We start from the raw sequence: 17039 nt of genomic DNA, 5'->3' as shown, positions 1-17039 counted from the left end.
CTGTCTCTCCAGGAAGTGCCTGACTGCAGAACTCACCAGAACTTTCACCAGGCTAATGTGAGCTGTGGGTTGTCAAGACAGGATCGGGGAAGGCAGCATCTCCCAAAGTGGTTCCCTTACCTCCGGCCCACCACAGACACCACTGGCAGGAGTGGTCATTCTGAAACCAAGTCTGATGCCACAGCGCTTCCCTCGTAAGGAAGCATTTCATGGCTCCCTATGGCCTCCAGAGTCATGGGTAGACGCCTCAGTCTCACAGCCCATCTGGTGTCTGGCCTGGGCATTTTAGCTTTATCTCTGGCCAGCCCAACCTCCTTCCCCAGCTGCAACCTGCTAATGCTTAATTTTCCAGCTACACAGAACCAGACCGATGGCCTCACGCCTCAGTAATGGTAGCCCCCGGGGGCCGAGACTCTGCTGTCTCGAGACTCTGCCACACACGGATTCACTGCAATCCACACAGCCAGCCTTGAAAGACAGACATGATTGTCCCCAACGGACAAATTGGGAAATGGAGGCTACTCTTGAATGGCCCGAGCCACACTTCGAAAGGGGCAGAACTAGGATCTGAACACAGACTCGGGTTTCTCCGCTCCACGGCCCGCACAATTTTCACTACACCACACCCCCCCTCCTCACCTTCCTTCATTCTGTTCCACAGGGTGGCATCACCCTTCTGTCCCTCCACCTGGCAGACTCCCCATTCTCTGAGAGCGGCTACAAGCACTGGGATCATATCCATCATCCCTGAAGTGCTTTCCAGGCACCAAGCTCAACACCCGCTTTGTCTCCTTTACACAGTATTGTCTCAATGCTCCTTTTCTTCCCTCTGGATTGTTCTTTATCTGCCCTGTGCCAAATGGGTTTCATTCTCCTCCTCTCCAGTTCCAAGGCACGTGACCACATCTCCCCTGTGGCGCTCAACCCTCTGTAGTAATTGTTAGTTTCAGATCTGCCTCTTCCCTTGGACGAGATGCCCTCCAAAGACAAGGGATACATATCATTCCCCTTTATGTCCCACCACACAGCCACCCCAGCACGCGGTAGGTGTTCCATGGGAGGACAGTGGACAGGAAGTCAGGAGACCGAGAGACTGAAAATTCAGAGATTATTCCATCCATGCGTCACAAGGAGTTATCCTGGTTTGGAACCAGCGCCGGAGAATCAAACCAGACAAAATAGATCTGGCTGATGGGGGGAATGGGGGAACACTGAGGAGTCGACCCAGGACACCCCTCCCAGGGCCCCTGCCACAGAAGGGTGGGATAAGATTGCCCCTAGCTTCATGGGCTCTGTGTGCCCCCGCTCAGGTGATTTGCTGTAAAGTGATGCTTATGTTCATCCCCACAGCGTGGTTTCGGATATTCTCAACTGCTCCCCACCTTGTGTCGTAGTTAAACCATCCCAACTGAATGAAGAGACATCGGGACCGTGGCCCAAAGCAAATGTACAGCTATGGCCTGTCTCCCCACAGATGGGCAGACTAGGTGATCATACCCCTTTCTAAATGGTCCTGTTCTTTTCAAGTAGGAGGCCCGCTTACAAAACAGAGGCGTCTCTGATGTCCTGTCATTCACTGAATACCCTTTCTGCGCATCTGCCCCACGGTGGGTACCGTCCGGAGTTCGTCTCCTCCTAACCCCTGGGGAAACCGCCCATTCCTGCCACCCACGGCCAGCCTCTGCGAGGGCCAGGGTCGTGGGTATTCGGATCCAGCTTTCTGCTCCTTTGCTCTCACTCTTTCTGGACTAACGTGCACGTTTGCCCGGGCGTGAGTGATCGGTAATGAGTGCTACAGACTCAGTGGGGATTCTGCACCACCTCCTTCGGACTGATGGGTTTCCGTGAGCAAACCCGGAAACCACCAAAACGACTCTCTGAAAATTTCCTATCTCCCCACCTTCCTAGCTGCCTGCCTCTTCTGCTGCCCCCACTAGGGGTAAGCTGGAGGATTTTTCTGCTTCTAACCAAGTCATTTTCTTCTGAGGATTTCAAGTATCCCTTTTTCCCTCAGGACAGGGTGTATTCTGTACTTTACAAGTTCATCTGTGATGTTCATGCGGATAGAGTTTATCGAGCAAAAGTTAGCTTCGTTTATGCATTCCTCTGGTACGCTTGGACCACACTGCTCGGTTTTTATCTTTCCACGTGTCTGCTTCCTCCAGAAGACAGGGATCAACCTGAGGGCAGAAACTGGCTTCGTTTAATTTTAGATCGCTAATCCCAAGCTTAAGGCCAGGTAAAATGTAGTTCTTGAATATTTAACAATGCTTATGTAGGCAGAGTCTAAAAAGGTTATAAAACCAGAATTAACGTGGCCCCTGAAACATTCTTTCCAGTTTATTCCTATTGGACTGGCAAAAACCATAGTCGCGGGAAGAGGGTGGGGAAGAGGCATCTGCACACACTGCTGAGGGGATAGAAAGTGGTCTGGCCTCTTGGGAGGAGAGTTTGATGATGCCCATCATAGTTCAAACTGCGGGGAAATTTCCACAGGGATCACATCGCGCCAGGGTACAAAGAGATATGCTGCACCGGCAAGGATGCTGTGACTTCACAGCTCTAGTAGGAGAAAAACTGGAAACAACCTTCACTGTCACAAGGAACTAGAAAATCCATTACGATAAATGCTTATTCCTGGAGTACCACATAGCCCTAGAGACAGAGGTATGTTGACATGTGCTAAGATAAATGAGCTGAAAGGGGGAGTTTCAGAAGCATGCTGCAGAGGTGTGTTAAGAAAAAAGGACAGACACATAAATGAATAGGGGTTTGTATGGATGTATATAAGACATTTATGGAAAGTTTCAAAAACATCCAGGGATTTCTTCTGGGGAAAAGAAATGAGTGGCTGGAGATGATGGGTGGGGACATTTCACTTTCTGTTTTCCACATTTCTGTACTATTCGGATGTTAACAATGATTTTGTATTCTTTTTATAACTAAACAGGATCAAATGCCGCAATAAGAAAACTAAAGCTTGGCTTTATATGTAAAAGAAGATAACTGGGGCGCCTGGGTGGCTCAGTCAGTCGGTGAAGCGTCCGACTTCGGCTCAGGTCATGGTCTCGTGGTCCGTGAGTTCGAGCCCCGCGTCGGGCTCTGTGCTGACAGCTCAGAGCCTGGAGTCTGCTTCGGATTCTGTGTCTCCCTCTCTCTCTGCTCCTCCCCCGCTCATGCTCTGTCTCTCAAAAAGGAATAAACGTTAAAAAACATTTGAAAATAAAAATAGAGGGGCGCCTGGGTGGCTCAGTCGGTGAAGCGTCCGACTTCGGCTCAGGTCATGATCTCACAGGCCGTGAGTTCGAGCCCTGTGTCGGGCTCTGTGCTGACAGCTCAGAGCCTGGAGCCTGTTTCGGATTCTGTGTCTCCCTCTCTCTCTGCCCCTCCCCTGTTCATGCTCTGTCTCTCTCTGTCTCAAAAATAAATAAAAACATTAAAAAAAAAAAAAAAAGAAGATAACTAATGAAATTTTGGAGAAAATCTTCCCTATTTCTTTATACGGCAATAGGCAATGTCTATAAAGCAACATTGGCTCTCTGTCCAGTTCACGGGGCGCCAATGATGTCTACAGAGTTCCAGAAAGGAACCTGGAGACAGGGACAGACACCGAGAAGGGCCAAGAGCCCTGAAGGAAATAAATATGGGAATGTGTGCCTTTGGTTGCTCTTGGATGACAGAAAATAAAGCCAGTTCTGATTGAGACTCTGAATCAGTCTGGGAGCCAAGAAATTCTGAGAACTCACCAAGCTGGAAGGTACATGGGGCCTCTGACCAGTGCCAAGAAGTAAAGGCTAGGGATGCCTAAGTAAGTAATAGACGTAAATAAGTCATCTGGGTGAGCTCAGGCCCCAGGGACGTAAATGACCCAGGACTCTGCACACCTATCCCCTCTGTTCTGAAGGGATGCTCCCAGGGCAGACGTGACGGATGCTGATGTCCCTGACTCCAGGGATGGCCAAGGCCACCTCTAGCCTTTCCCCTACCTGGGAAAGAAATAGAAAAAGGCACTTCCTCGGAGTCGGGACAGCCCCGAAGCGCAACGGCATTTTTGCCCAGAGAAAAGCCAGAGAACATAATGATTTAAGTGCCAGCACATTGAAGCCTGACGTCCTGTATTCAAATCCTGACTCCCGCACTTAATGGCCATGTGACCTGACGTAAGTCATTGCACCTCTCTGTGCCTCGCTTTCCTCAGCAGTAAAATCAAGGTCGCCGTAATGCCCCCTCTACGGTTTGCGAGGATGAGACTAAAGGGGTTAAATAAACAGTGCTTGCCTCGTGATACGTACCAGATGTTGACGATTATTATTACGATTAAGAAAAAGGTGTCCTTCCTTCCAGGCAGATGCAACCTTGCAGGGTGCAGAGCTTAGCAAGTGGGGCAGACGAGGTTTCTGCCCCCTCCCTGTGCCATCGGGCAGTGCACAAGTCCACAACCTCGCATATCACGCCTGCTGCGCGATTCACTTCCACATGTAGCCATTCTTTCCTCCCGGCTTCCCCTCTGCCAGCCTGGCTGTGGGTCAGAATCTCCTGGCCCACTTTTTACAAACACAGATTCCCCGGGCCTGGCCAGTTCTGATACAGGCGGGTTGGGCTAAGCAGGGCCTGAGGATCTGTATGTTCAACAAGCCCCAGGTGATCAGTGACGCGGGAACGGCATGTCCCTGGACACACATCTCTGGAAGCACCAGACGTCCCCACCTGTTCCTGCCCTTGGGAGCAAGCGGCCTCGTTTTCATGTTTGGTCCCAGGCCTGGACACACGGAGAGGGGGAGCAAGAAACATGTGCCCCTGCAAGCCAGCCGGCAGAGCAGATGGCTGGGCCAACAGGAGTGACGAGCTGAATGCTGCTGTGTTTGCGTGAGTGACACCAGAGACCCTTCCCCTGGAGACGTGGGCTTCCCCAGACCCTTGCCGCTCGAAGTACAGCTCGAAAACCAGCAGAATGGCTCCCCCTTGGGAACCTGTGAGAAATGCAGACACTCAGGACCCAGACCTACTAAATTAGGTTGTGCGTTTTACAGGAACCCCCAGATGACTCGTGAGCAAGTTTGAGGCACATTGTCCAAGAAGGCGTCCCCCATCAGAATAAGTTCTAACTCGGGCGCACCTCTAACCTGTCCAAGCACCCTCTGGGGCCGATCTTTTCCTTTGGACTCCCAGAGAGCCCCAGAAAAACAGCTTTGCATAGCCCAGATCCATGCTCGGCAGCCAGCCTAGGGCTCACAGTGAACCTCTGCTTAAATGAGTTACTTATTTCCAAGTCGGCATTAAAATAAGCCTTCCCGGGGCACCTGGGTGGCTCAGTCGGTTAAGCGTCCGACTTCAGCTCGGGTCACGATCTCACGGTCCGTGAGTTGGGGCCCCGCATCAGGCTCTGTGCTGACAGCTCGGAGCCTGGAGCCTGCTTCGGATTCTGTGTCTCCCTCTCTCTCTGCCCCTCCCCTGCTCATGCTCTGTCTCTCTCTGTCTCAAAAATAAATAAAAACATTTTAAAAAATTTAAAATAAGCCTTCCCAATGAATTGAAAAAGAGACAACAACTCCAGCCTCTAGAATTCTGGGGCGTAAAAACATTCCCTTCTTTTGTACGGAGTTGTGACCCCTGCTTCCCTGGCCAAAGCCATCCAAAGACATCAAATAGCCCAAAGAAAACAAGCCGTGTCTTCCTGTTGGCCCAGCTTCAAGTTATCGGGCAGATTTCACACTGGAGCTTGACCTCATTAATCCAAAGCCTATCACATTGCTGTAAATGTCAGTGGAAAAATAGCCATTCAGTGGGTTTCCTTCATTCCACCAGACAGGGAAAAAACAGGAAGGCAACAGCAGCTGCGGCCCAGCTTGGCAAATCCCAAGGGCCCCGCTGACAGGGCGTTCCTTGTCGGCACCTAGTTCGCCTGCCCCGGCCGGCTCGTCCAGATAAAGGTGAGTCCTACGGGCACGTGACCAAAATGCACTGGTCACTGCAGCAATGGTTCAGATCAGTTGGGCCCCCCCAGCACCTGCTGGCGAAGGAAAATAGCTTGGTCTGAATTTCCTTGGCCTGCATCACCAACTGGCCATTTATCATTCAGTTTCATCTAAATCTCTCCTGCCCATTCAAAATGTCCTACAAGCCAAACCTCTGGGACTCCAGGGGACACAAGGCCTTCCAAGTCCTCATTCATCCTTTTAATGCATATTGATTGTCTCCCATGTACCGGGCTCCATGCTGGGCAACCGGGGACACAGAGCTGAATGAATTAGACACAGTCACTGACCTTATGAGGCTCATAGCCCAGTGCAACTTTTCTCAGCCTCGGCACTATTGACATTTGGGTGACTCTTTGCTATGAAAGGCTGTCCTGTGTGATGTAAGAAATTCAGCAGCATCCCTGGCCTGTACCCGCTAGACGCCAGTAGCACCCCCCCACCCCCACCCCGCACCTCCCCAGTTGTGACAACCAAAAATGTCTCCAGACATTCCCAAAGGACTCCTGGGGGCCGAACTGTTACCGGCTGAGAACCACTGGTCTAGCAAGTAAGACAGACTCACAAAGTAATGACCACAAATAACCATATGATCACAACTACGATAAGTACCACAGAGGTCAATGTTGTGGATATTATACCGATGTTATCTACGACGTGGAAGCCAGGTTTTCTTTGTATGATTACAAGTCTTTATTACAACTCCGAATTATACATATTATGTATATAGTATATATGATCTGTATTTCCAGGTGAAGAAATTGAGGCTCAAGGAAGCGAAGAAATTGCCCAAGGCCCCAAAGCCAGTGGAAGGCAGAACCTGGATTTGAACCCCAGCCCTAAGCTCTGCCTCCTATGGAAAAGGAAATTTGAGCCTTTGCCTTCTGAAAACAGGTAAGATCACTCGACATGCTGACTAGCCCTCCTAAAAGACTCATTCCTTCCTAGGAGGTCCCGGTAGAACTCAACCACCACCTGCCACATCAATGAGGTTACAAACTGCCTGCCTCAAGGCACATTTGTGGGACCCTACGGGCCAAGGGATGCGGCCCTGAATTCCGAGACAGCCAAGAACACCTCCTCCCCTTTGCCAAATGCCTGCCCACGGGGCCTCCCCAAAAATCAGGGCAGGGAGAGAATGAAGCAGTGTCCAGGAAGCCAGAGCACCCCCCACCGTGACCCATCTCCAAGGTGCCTACTGCCCAGCATCCAAGGGTACACAGTGGAAGAAACCAGACGTTCTGCATGAGTGAGACATTTAGCGATTTACAAGGAGCATGAGTGAAGTGGTACGGGACAGCACGTGGAAGCTTTGGAGACCCCCGACATGAGTTCCCGCCACTTAGGAGCCCCAGGCCCCTTAGCAAATCGCCTCACCCTTGGTGCCTCAGTGTCCCCTTCTGTACAACAGGGATAAATGCATCCACTTCAAGTCAGTTGGTATGAGCATTCCATAGCAATGCAAGCAAAGACCTTGGACAGTGACCAGCCTCCAGGAAGCGTACCGGCACTTGGTACAATGTTATAATCAATAAGGAGCCAGATCACGGCACTTCCTCCACGTACATCCCCTTCCTTCAAATGAGCTACTGAGTCCCAGGAAGAGAGAAACAGATGAAGAAGTAGGAAAAGCATCTCGGGAAGAAGGAGGGGATCTCCGTGCTTTCCTAGTAGAAGGAAGAGGAAGGGACAGCTAACATACTGGCCGATGAGCCCGGGGCCAGCCCTCCCTCCCGTGCAGAAGTTAATCCTAGACTTTCTTGGGTGTGCAACCGGACAGCCCTCCACAGGCCGCAGGGTGCCTGCTTCGGGTCAGCGAGTGTTTAATCATTTGGGACCCCTCGGAAGGATGGCCTCTGCCCACCTCCCTGGCCTCGCCTGCCGCCCCAGCGTCCGTCACGCCCTATGGTGATGGCACTCCAGCCGCGGCCTCTGCCCACTGCTCTCAGAGACACCAAGCGCTTTCAAGCCCCTGTGCTGTTGCGCAAGCCGCTCCCTCTGCTCAGCCTGCCCGCCCCTCTAGTACCCGCCACCTGCAAAACTGTCTCTGAAGGCCCACGACGCGCTCCCACAGCAGCTTGCCCACCTGTCATCGGTCATCACAGACTAGTAATAATGGCAACTAACATGTGCAAAGCTCTGATTAATATCTAAAAGGCCCTGCGCTGAGTTTCTTACCCAGGCATCTGTCCATCACCAGCCAGCAGCAAGGTGGCAGCTTCAGGAGGGAAACCTGGGTTGGTTAGCCCCGGCCACCCGGCCACCCGCCGCTCGGCTCTCCCCTCCCCTTCTCACCAGTGAAGCTGTTATCCCACGGTGTCCTCGCTATCTGTTTCCAGGCCTGCGTCTCCCCCGCAGAGGGGAGCCCTGATTGCTGCTTGATTCATCTTGAAATCTCTCGCTAAGCACAAGGTCTACAATGGAGTAAACATCTATAGAATGAACCCACAAATCCTGGAAAATGGCAGCCAGATGTGAGAGGCTAACTCACAGACTTCCTGGGGACAGGCCCACGCTGGACTCCAGTTCCCAGGAGTCAGGCCTCCCCAGCCAAGAGGCTTTCCCTGTCCTGAGAGCTAGAGGCAGAAGAGGTCTGACTCCCCCAGACTGGAGGCGGTGGGACCTTTGACAGCCCAAGGCAGAGGAGGAAATGGTGGTGATGGTGACGATAATCATTTCCTGCATTCCTGCCCACACCAGGTGCTGCACTAAGCACTTTCTGTGCATTATTATCTCACAGAATCCTCACAACCCCACGAAGTAGGCAGTACTATTTGCTCCCATGTTACGGATGAGAAAACCAGGACTCAGAGAGAGCAGTAATTTACCTGTCATCACACAGCTTTTAAGTACCGAGCTATCATTTGAACTAAACCTGCCCGGTGCTCGTGGTCTGCAAACTTTGTAGCTTTCTGCAGGAGGCAGGCTGGTCCAAGCCCTCCCTGAGCCCAGCCTCTAAGATGTGCTCGGGCTAAAGAAGGTTTGTCCTGATCTCTGCTGGCAGAATGCCCTGTGGGACCCACTATACGCCAAATGGTTCAGGTCCGAGGTGCAGGCAGGGTGCAGGCTGGGGCAGCTAGTTGGGGGAAAGCAGCAAGGTTGGGTGGGGTTCTTGAGGGTCCAAGTATGGCACAGGAATCCAGGAATGTGCCTTCCCCCATGTGCAAAACCAGGCTAGCTGCAACCTCTGTTGGCCAAAGAAAGGTCCCTCTGGGGATGGGACTGGTTTTGAAAAGAAACTGAGGCCCTAGTTTCCAATGAGTCCAAATGGGCTCAGCCGAAAGGTTCTGGCCTTGGGGAAAATCCCACCTTCCTGTGTCAGCATCCCCTTCCCCCTGTCCCTCAGGCTCCCAAACAGACTTAGCGGCTAGATTAGGATTTAACCTTCCCTCTGGCACCAGTGACCGGAATGAAGTCTGAGCATACGTTGGCCTTGCCCGCGTGTCCTTCCAGGAGGCAAGGAGCCTCCGCACGCTAACCAGAGAATGTGCAGGTGAATGTCCCAGTGGGAGGAGGTTGACAGAGGGACAGGGAGGGTCAACTGGTCTTCCTGAAGGAGCCACTGCAGAGGCTGGGACCAGGAAACGGGTCAGGAAGGTTTCAGGGTGGGCGACACTGTTGGGTACGCTCCAGTTGACCAGAGGGTTCAAAGTCGAACGTCCAGAGTGGCCTGGGTGACATCTTGTCTCCAGCATCTTGCTGGCAGGGGGGAGAGAAGGGGCCGGGGAAATCTGTGTGGGATGGCTCTGTGAGCAGGCGGCGAGCTGAAAGGACTCGCTCACCAGGGCCCACAAGCCGCCTGCAGGCTGGAGCTTTGTGACCAAGCTGGGGGAAGATGTGGAAACTCCCCCGGCCCCTGCAGAACCACCCTCCAGGACTCCACGGGCTGCTCCTGCCTAAAAGAGACACACCCCACTCAAAACCACTAGGAAGGGCGCCAGTATTTACCTAAGAGCATTCCTCCCCACCCGCTCCACTGCACCAAGCACTTCACATGGGTCCCCTCGCCACCCCTGCCCACGGCCTGAGTATTAGCCCCATTGTCTTAGAGGCAACTGAGGCTCCTGGAGGCCAAGTGCCTTGCCTTCCAGCCCAGCGCCAGTCACTGGCTGAGCTAAGAAGCTTTATTACCAACCTAGGGGGAAGCCTCCCAGATGGAGGGTTTTCCCCCTCGCTGTTTCACCAGCCGCAGGAAATGGCAGGGCACTCAGGAAAGTACCCCGTGGGCTCAGGCGGCTAATGACAGGCCCCTTCCAGAGACAGCCCTGCGGGAAAGGGAGCCTGGTACCTCGGGGCCCTGGGTCCTCCACAGAGGGCGATTCAGAGGCGGCACCTGGTGCCCGCGGCCGCGGGGAGCTGGTGAGCGCTTCTGACAGCGAGAACAGGGGCCCATTATGTGGAATCCAATCACATGGGCGCGCAAGCAGCTCGGCTTTCGGTTCTGAGAAGCGCTTATGCAGCCACCTCTCTCCCCGCTCCCGAGTGCCCGGGAGTCCCGGGTCCCAGGCTTTGAGCGCGGCCCTCCCGGGAACACCGGATTCAAAGCTCGCCTCGGCTCAATCATCCGCTCGGGGCTGGGAGCTGCATCAGCAGCGGCTCCCGAGGAGCCGGGTCCAGACTGGGGGAGGAGGAGGGAGGGAGGGAGTCTGCATCAGGGAAAGGAGGCTGGCAGCGGGCGCCTCCCCCTCCCTGCGTTCCACTCGGGCGGTCTGGGCAGCTCAGCCTGGGCGCTCCGGGTGACCTTGGGCAGACCCCTCCGCGCGACCTCTTTGGGGCGGGTTGCACGGGTTCTGCCCATCCCAGGCTCTCGGGGGCGCTCCTCGGGCCGGAGTCGGGCGCGGGACTCGGGAGGAGAGGCGCGCTCCTGGCGCGGGGACCCGGCAGCCCGCGCACGGCGGCCCTTTGGAGAGGCCGGGAGCACCTCCCGCGGGGAAGAAGCGCGCGGGGTCTCCCGGGGCCGGCGGGCGCTGTCAGCTGGAGCCAGCAGCGGGGCGGGTCCGCACGCGGGGGCGCCCGCCCTGGGGACCTTTCCCGCCCGGGCAGAAGCGCTCCCTGCGGGGATCTGGCGCCGCCACGCGAGGGGGCGGCGCCCCCACGGCGGGCCCCGAGGATGGGCGCCCCGGCCGTTTTATGCTGGTTGTGGCTCCCGCTTCGCGGCACTGCCACCCCCTGCAGAAGCAGCCGAAATCCCACAGGCTGCCCCAAGAGCGGGCCCCGGTGGCCCCGGCCAACAGCCTGCCGATGCGCCCCCTACCCCAGCCTCGTCGTAGGCGCGCCAGACCCGGAGAACGCCCCCACCCCAGCCCGACTCCCCGGCCTGCGCTCCCCGCACCCGCCGTTCCAGCGCCCCCTCCCCCAATTACCTCCAGCCGCCGGCCCTTGGCCCACGCGCCCCACACACCCCCAACCAGACCTTCCGCGGCTGGGACCACCTCCCCGCCGCGATCCTCATCCCCGCCGGCTCCAGCCAGGGAGGGGCGGCGTCGCCGGGGAACTCACCCGCTCTCCCTAGCCCGGCCCCGAGCGGCTCCGGCCCTGGTTCTGTCAGTCGGTCCCCGAGCCGCAGCTGCCCGTGCGGCGACAGAAGCTGGCTGAGCCCGGCCGCCAGCCTCCGCGCCGCCCCTCGGCTCCTCCCCCTAGGCGGGGCCTGAGCTCCGGGGAAGTGGGTGGGCACGCTCACCCAGCTCCTCCCGCCGCCCTGGGAGCTCGCAGAAGGGTCCCGGCACCCTGGGGGTGCGGGCCCCTCCACTGAGCAGCGGAAGTCGAGGGCCATGGACGTTGCCAGGCTTCGGAACAGTCGTCCTACAGTCTTCCCCCCTTTCCACGCCCTCTCCTCACCATCACCAAACGCGGAAAGGGGGAAGCCCAGGACTGTATTCCTGCTCCCATTTCGTGGAAGGGCATCATGAAGCCCAGAGGGAAGCAGTAACCTGCCCGAGGTCATACAGAATCAGTACCAGTGCCAGAAACCCAGGTCTCCTACCTCGAAGGCCTGCGCAGCCTGAGTCTGAAGCCTTTCCGGGACCTCAAGAAGCCCAACTAGGCCTTGCCCTGGGGACAGGTTTGTGGGGGCAGGTTCCCCAGACAGGGCGGGGGTGGGGGGTGAGGAAAGATCGGTGGGGGCTTGGGGGTTGTGGCCTGCGACACGGACTCTCATCATTTCCTCTTTGTGTAAAGAAAGGAGGCTAAGCGAAGGAGGAAGGAAGTGGTCGTACCTCCGCTGACGTTCGTCACTGTCTGAGGTGTGCAGCCTCCAGAAAGGGGCTGCCCTCCGGAGATCTAGCGGTAAAAATGAAAAAACGAAAAGCAAAACACGCCGAGGTGGTTTCGATCATCGAATTCGAGCCTCTTTCCGGGGCTGAAGGCCTCAGCACTCTGAACACCATCTTTTTTTTTTTTTTTTTACAGGATCTAACTATTTTTACGTCGCTGTTGAGAGGGCCCTACTCCCCACCCCACCCCCCAGGAAGAGAAGAGAAAGTTAACAAAGGGAAAAAACCCATACCAAAACATTCTCTGGAATCCACACTCCCTGAACACTGGCTTTAGAACAATAGAATTCTCTTGTCCACAAAGGGCCTTGTTTCCTGAGCTTTCTCCGCTTCAGCTTAGAGCCCCAGGCAGCCCAGGGCCAGTCAGTGATGGTGCAGACAAGGTTTAAGTTTGGGGAGTTTTGGGGTGATGCGCAGTTTTTCACGTCCCAGCAATCCAGTTTGAAGGAAGAATTCCTCTTGGCCATCACACTAGCAATGTCCTTTTGCGGTGGCGGGTAGAACCTGAGTTTAGGGATTTCCTGTTGGCTAAGGCAACTCAGTAACCTTCCTTGGGGAAGGTGAAAAACTCAGGGCTGGGCTTGTTCCAGGCCCTGGGGCCCCTCAAGTCCTCTGAAAGCCCCCTCCCTCATTCACCTCCCCCTCCCCGGCTCCCTCTTAGTTCATTAATAATCCAGTGGTGAATGACACTGTTTCAGAAGGAGCAATTAGAGAGCAGAGCAGGTGGGGGAGAAGACATAAAGCGATGTTTAAAATAACCCAAGGGGATCATTGTTCTCCACAGAATGTTTCCGTTGATTTATCGAGAAGAGCTGTCGGCTCAGAGGGCGGGAATCCATCTAAGGCAGGTATTGAACTTGGAGCCTATGTTCCTGACATGAAGCCTTGAGGATGGGCCCAAATCCCCATGTTGTATTGTTCATTCACACCTGTCACCGTATCTGATGCCAAAAGTTCCGGTGCACTTGGAAGAACGTAGAGGACTCACGCTTCCTGATTTCAAAACACAGCTACAGTAATCGAGGCAGTGAAGTATGTCCTACAGTCTTCCCCCCTTTCCACGCCCTCTCCTCACCATCACCAAACGCGGAAAGGGGGAAGCCCAGGACTGCATTCCTGCTCCCATTTCGTGGAAGGGCATCATGAAGCCCAGAGGGAAGCAGTAAGATAGCAGTAAGATAGATAGCATATCTATCTATAAGGATAGATATGCAGACAATGGGATAAAACTGAGAGTCCAAATATAAACCCTTCCACCTACGACCAATTAATTCTCAACAAGAGTGACAACACAATTTAACGAGGAACCGATAATCTTTTCAACAAATCTTTTCATGCACAACTGGATGTCACGCTGGGACAAATGGATTTCCTTGTGCAGAAGAATGAGGCTGGACCCCTACCTCACGCTGTGTACAGAAATTAACTCAAAACAGACCAGACTGACACGTAAGAGCTAAAGGTGCAAAACACTCATCAGAAAATGTAGGCATAAACTGTGACCATCAATTAAGTAATGGCTTCTTAGATGTGGCACCTAAAGCGCAAGCAACAAAGAAAAAAAAAAAACAGAGAAGTCAGGCCCTATCAAAAAAAAAAGTTTGTGCTTCAAAAGTTGGGACATCATCAGGATACCTACCTGGGTGGCTCAGTTCGTTGAGCATCCAGCTCGGCTCAGGTCATGATCTCACAACTCATGAGTTCGAGCCCCGCGTCGGGCTCTGTGCTGACAGCTCAGAGCCTGGAGCCTGCTTCGGATTCTGTGTTTCCCTCTCTCTCTCTGCCCCTCCCCTGCTCATGCTCTGTCTCTCTCTCTCTCAAAAATAAATAAAAACGTAAAAAATTTTTTTTAATTTGGGACACCATCAAGAAAGTGAAGAGAAAGTAACTGTTATGGGCTGAATTGTGTCCCCGCAAAATTCACATGTCTAAGTCCCAACCCCCAGTACCTCAGAATTAACTGTATTTGGAAACAAGCCTTTAAAGCGGTGATTAAGTCAAACTGAGACCCTTAGGATAGCGCCTGAATCCAGTGTGACTAGTGTCCTTATAAATGGAGAAAAGGACATCCGGGATGCACACATAGAGGGGAGACCTTGTGAAGACATAGACAGGGAACAGATGGCTATCTACAAGCCAAGGAGAGAAACCTTGGGAGAAACCAAATCTGCAAACACCTTGATCTTGGACTTCTAGCGTCCAGAGCTGTGAGAAATAAACTTCTGTTGTTTAAGCCACCCAGAATGTGGCATTTTGTCACAGCAGCCCTAGCAAACTAATACAATAACTCACCAGATGGGAGGAAAGATTTGCAAATCATACATCTGATAAGGTCTTGTAACTAGAATATGTAAGGAGCTCTTACAACTCAATAATAAAAAGGCAAACAGTAAAAACCTTGGTGTGCGAGTAACCCGTTCTACGAGTGTTCTTCCAGATGGGCCAACATTTCTAATAAATTTTAACTTGATTAAACAATCGATGTCTTGCAATACAAGTAGTACCTGATGACAAAAGTCACATGATCACAACTGAGCCAATGGTTCTTCTCTCCCTCTCCCTCCCTCCCCGAGGGATTCTGGGTGATTGTCTCTCATGCTCAGATGCTTGGTCTTAACGCCTCAGTGCTTGGCAGAAATCAGTGAGTTTTCAGAACGTTGGAAGGTGCCCACAACAGGCACTACTGTATTTTTTGTCACTTCAAAGCATCTAGGGACAGTCCTTTGCTTTCCCATACAAGAGTAAGCTTAGGAATGCTTTGCTTCATCCTAGGTCAGGCTGCCTGCAGATAGAAACCCTTTCCTCTGCTGCCTTATTGCCAGTTACATTACATACAGTATATGACTGTGGTCAACATCCGTGCGAGTGTCTACGATGGCCCCCGTGCAGAAGATTCCGTTGAGCCAACAGATAGCAGTGATTCCATTAGTGATAGTGACAGTTGTCCTACACAATAACCCTCCTCTCTCTTGTCTCCCGCACACCAGCCAGGAAGGTTTTCAAAGGTAAGTACGGGTTAATTTGTTTATTTTTCTTTACATTTTGTATTTTCTTTATTATTTTGTTTTACATTACAGTATTGTAATCATTTTTATGTGAATATTTTTGGGTTGTGGAATGAATCATCTGAGTGTCCCTTATTTCTTCCAGGGAAATTTGCTTTGGTATACAAGTGCTTTGGAATACAAGCATGCTTCCGGAACAAGTTATGCTCGCAAACCGAGGGTTTGCTATAACTCGATTCAAAATTTGACAAAGAATCTGAATAGACATTTCTCCAAAGAAGATACATAAGTGGCCCGTAAGTGCACGAAGACACGCTCAACGTCATTAGCCATCAAGGAAATGCAAATCAAACCTAGGATGTGATCCCATTTCAAACTTAATAGGAAGGCTGTAATCAAAACGACAGGCAATAACAAGGGCTGGCAAGGAAGTGAAGAAATTAGACACCTCATACATTGCTTGTAGAAATGTAAGATGGGGTAATTGCTTTCAAAAACGGCCCGCCAGTTGCTCAAAATGTTAAACATAGAGTTACCAGATGATCCAGAAATTCTACTGGTAGGTACACAGCCAGGAGAAATAAAGGCATGCCTCCACACAAACCTGTGCACGAACCTTCACAGAGCATTCTGCACAACAGCACCAAAGTGGAAACAGCCCAAATGTCCATCGTCTGTTGGATGGGTAAATAAAATGCGATATATGTCCACACAATGCAGTATTACTTGGCAATCAAGAGGAATGAGGTACCAATACATACCACAACACGGATGCACCTCGAAAGAAGCCAGACACGAGACCACAGGTTGTACGATTCTACCGGTAGGTAATGTCCAGAACAAATGTATAGAGACAGAAAGTAGATCAGTGGTTGTCTGGAATTGGGAGAGGGTTTGGGGGGCAAGGGAAGCATGATTGATCAAAGGCACTAGATTCTTTTGGGGGTGATTAAAATACTAAAACCGATGCGGTGATGGCTGCCCGACTATGAATATACCAGAGCCCGCTGGATTGCACACTTTATTTTTTTTAAATCTTTTTAATGTTTGAGAGAGAGAGACAGAGTGTGTGCAGGGGAAGGGCAGAGAGAGAGAGAGAAAGACACAGAATCTGAAGCAGGCTCCAGGCTCTGAGCTGTCAACACAGAACCTGACCCGGGGCTTGAACTCACAAACCGTGAGATCATGACCTGAGCCGGTCGGATGCTTAACCGACTGAGCCATCCAGGCACCCCTGAATTGTATACTTTAAGTGGGTGAATTGTGTAGTATATGGATCGCAATAAAGTTTTCACCAAAAAAAAAAAAAAAAAAAAAAAGTTAAACTGGTCCCTTGAAAGCAACCAGAGGACTGTGTCTCCCAGCCTGTCCCCTGTCCCCAGGCACGAAAGCCCTGCTTTATATTTTGAGCTCACCTATGGTCTATGAGACATTAGGATACAGTCCAAGGCCAATGAACATTCTAATAGATGGCGGGAAATCTTTGAGGACCTAAAAATAAACAGATTGGCCCCAACATATAAAATCTGACACATCGGTGTTTACAAATACAGAATTAAATAACTACGTAACTTTCCACTAGTCAAGTGCAGCTCGAGTGAACTCACAGTTACATAATTACACAGGAGGTAGAACGGGGGTTCATTATATGGTTGTTATGAGGTAAAGCAAGGGGTCCAGAAGAAGAAAGGCCCAGAGGCTCCTGAGTCTGTGGGAAAAATGAGCTAATCCCACTCACAGGGATTCATTTTCGAGGTTATTTGAGCCACTGGATCTTAATACCAGCC

General features: G+C 52.4%; 1 protein-coding gene across 4 annotated transcripts in view; it reads right to left on the bottom strand.

Annotated features, from left to right (window-relative positions):
- The window catches only part of PPP1R16B (protein phosphatase 1 regulatory subunit 16B), a 101156-nt gene extending 89178 nt beyond the window's left edge, over positions 1 to 11978 (bottom strand). The window contains exon 1 of one of the 4 annotated variants that reach the window (XM_086702189.1): positions 11959 to 11978. Coding sequence is in view for 1 of the 4 variants with exons in the window: in XM_086702186.1 (XP_086558312.1) it covers positions 11475 to 11748 (274 nt within the window). In the remaining 3 variants the exon portion in view is untranslated. Of the gene's footprint in view, positions 1 to 10263; positions 11259 to 11474; positions 11764 to 11958 lie in introns of those variants that run through there. The other 3 variants (XM_086702186.1, XM_025932190.2, XM_086702188.1) reach the window with 3 other exon arrangements.
- Between the last annotated feature and the right edge of the window lie 5061 nt (positions 11979 to 17039).

This window comes from Puma concolor, chromosome A3 (assembly GCF_028749965.1).
Source record: "Puma concolor isolate L17-30 chromosome A3, mPumCon1.1.hap2, whole genome shotgun sequence".
NCBI lineage: Eukaryota > Metazoa > Chordata > Mammalia > Carnivora > Felidae > Puma > Puma concolor.
This window is presented reverse-complemented; position numbering and strand designations above follow the sequence as displayed.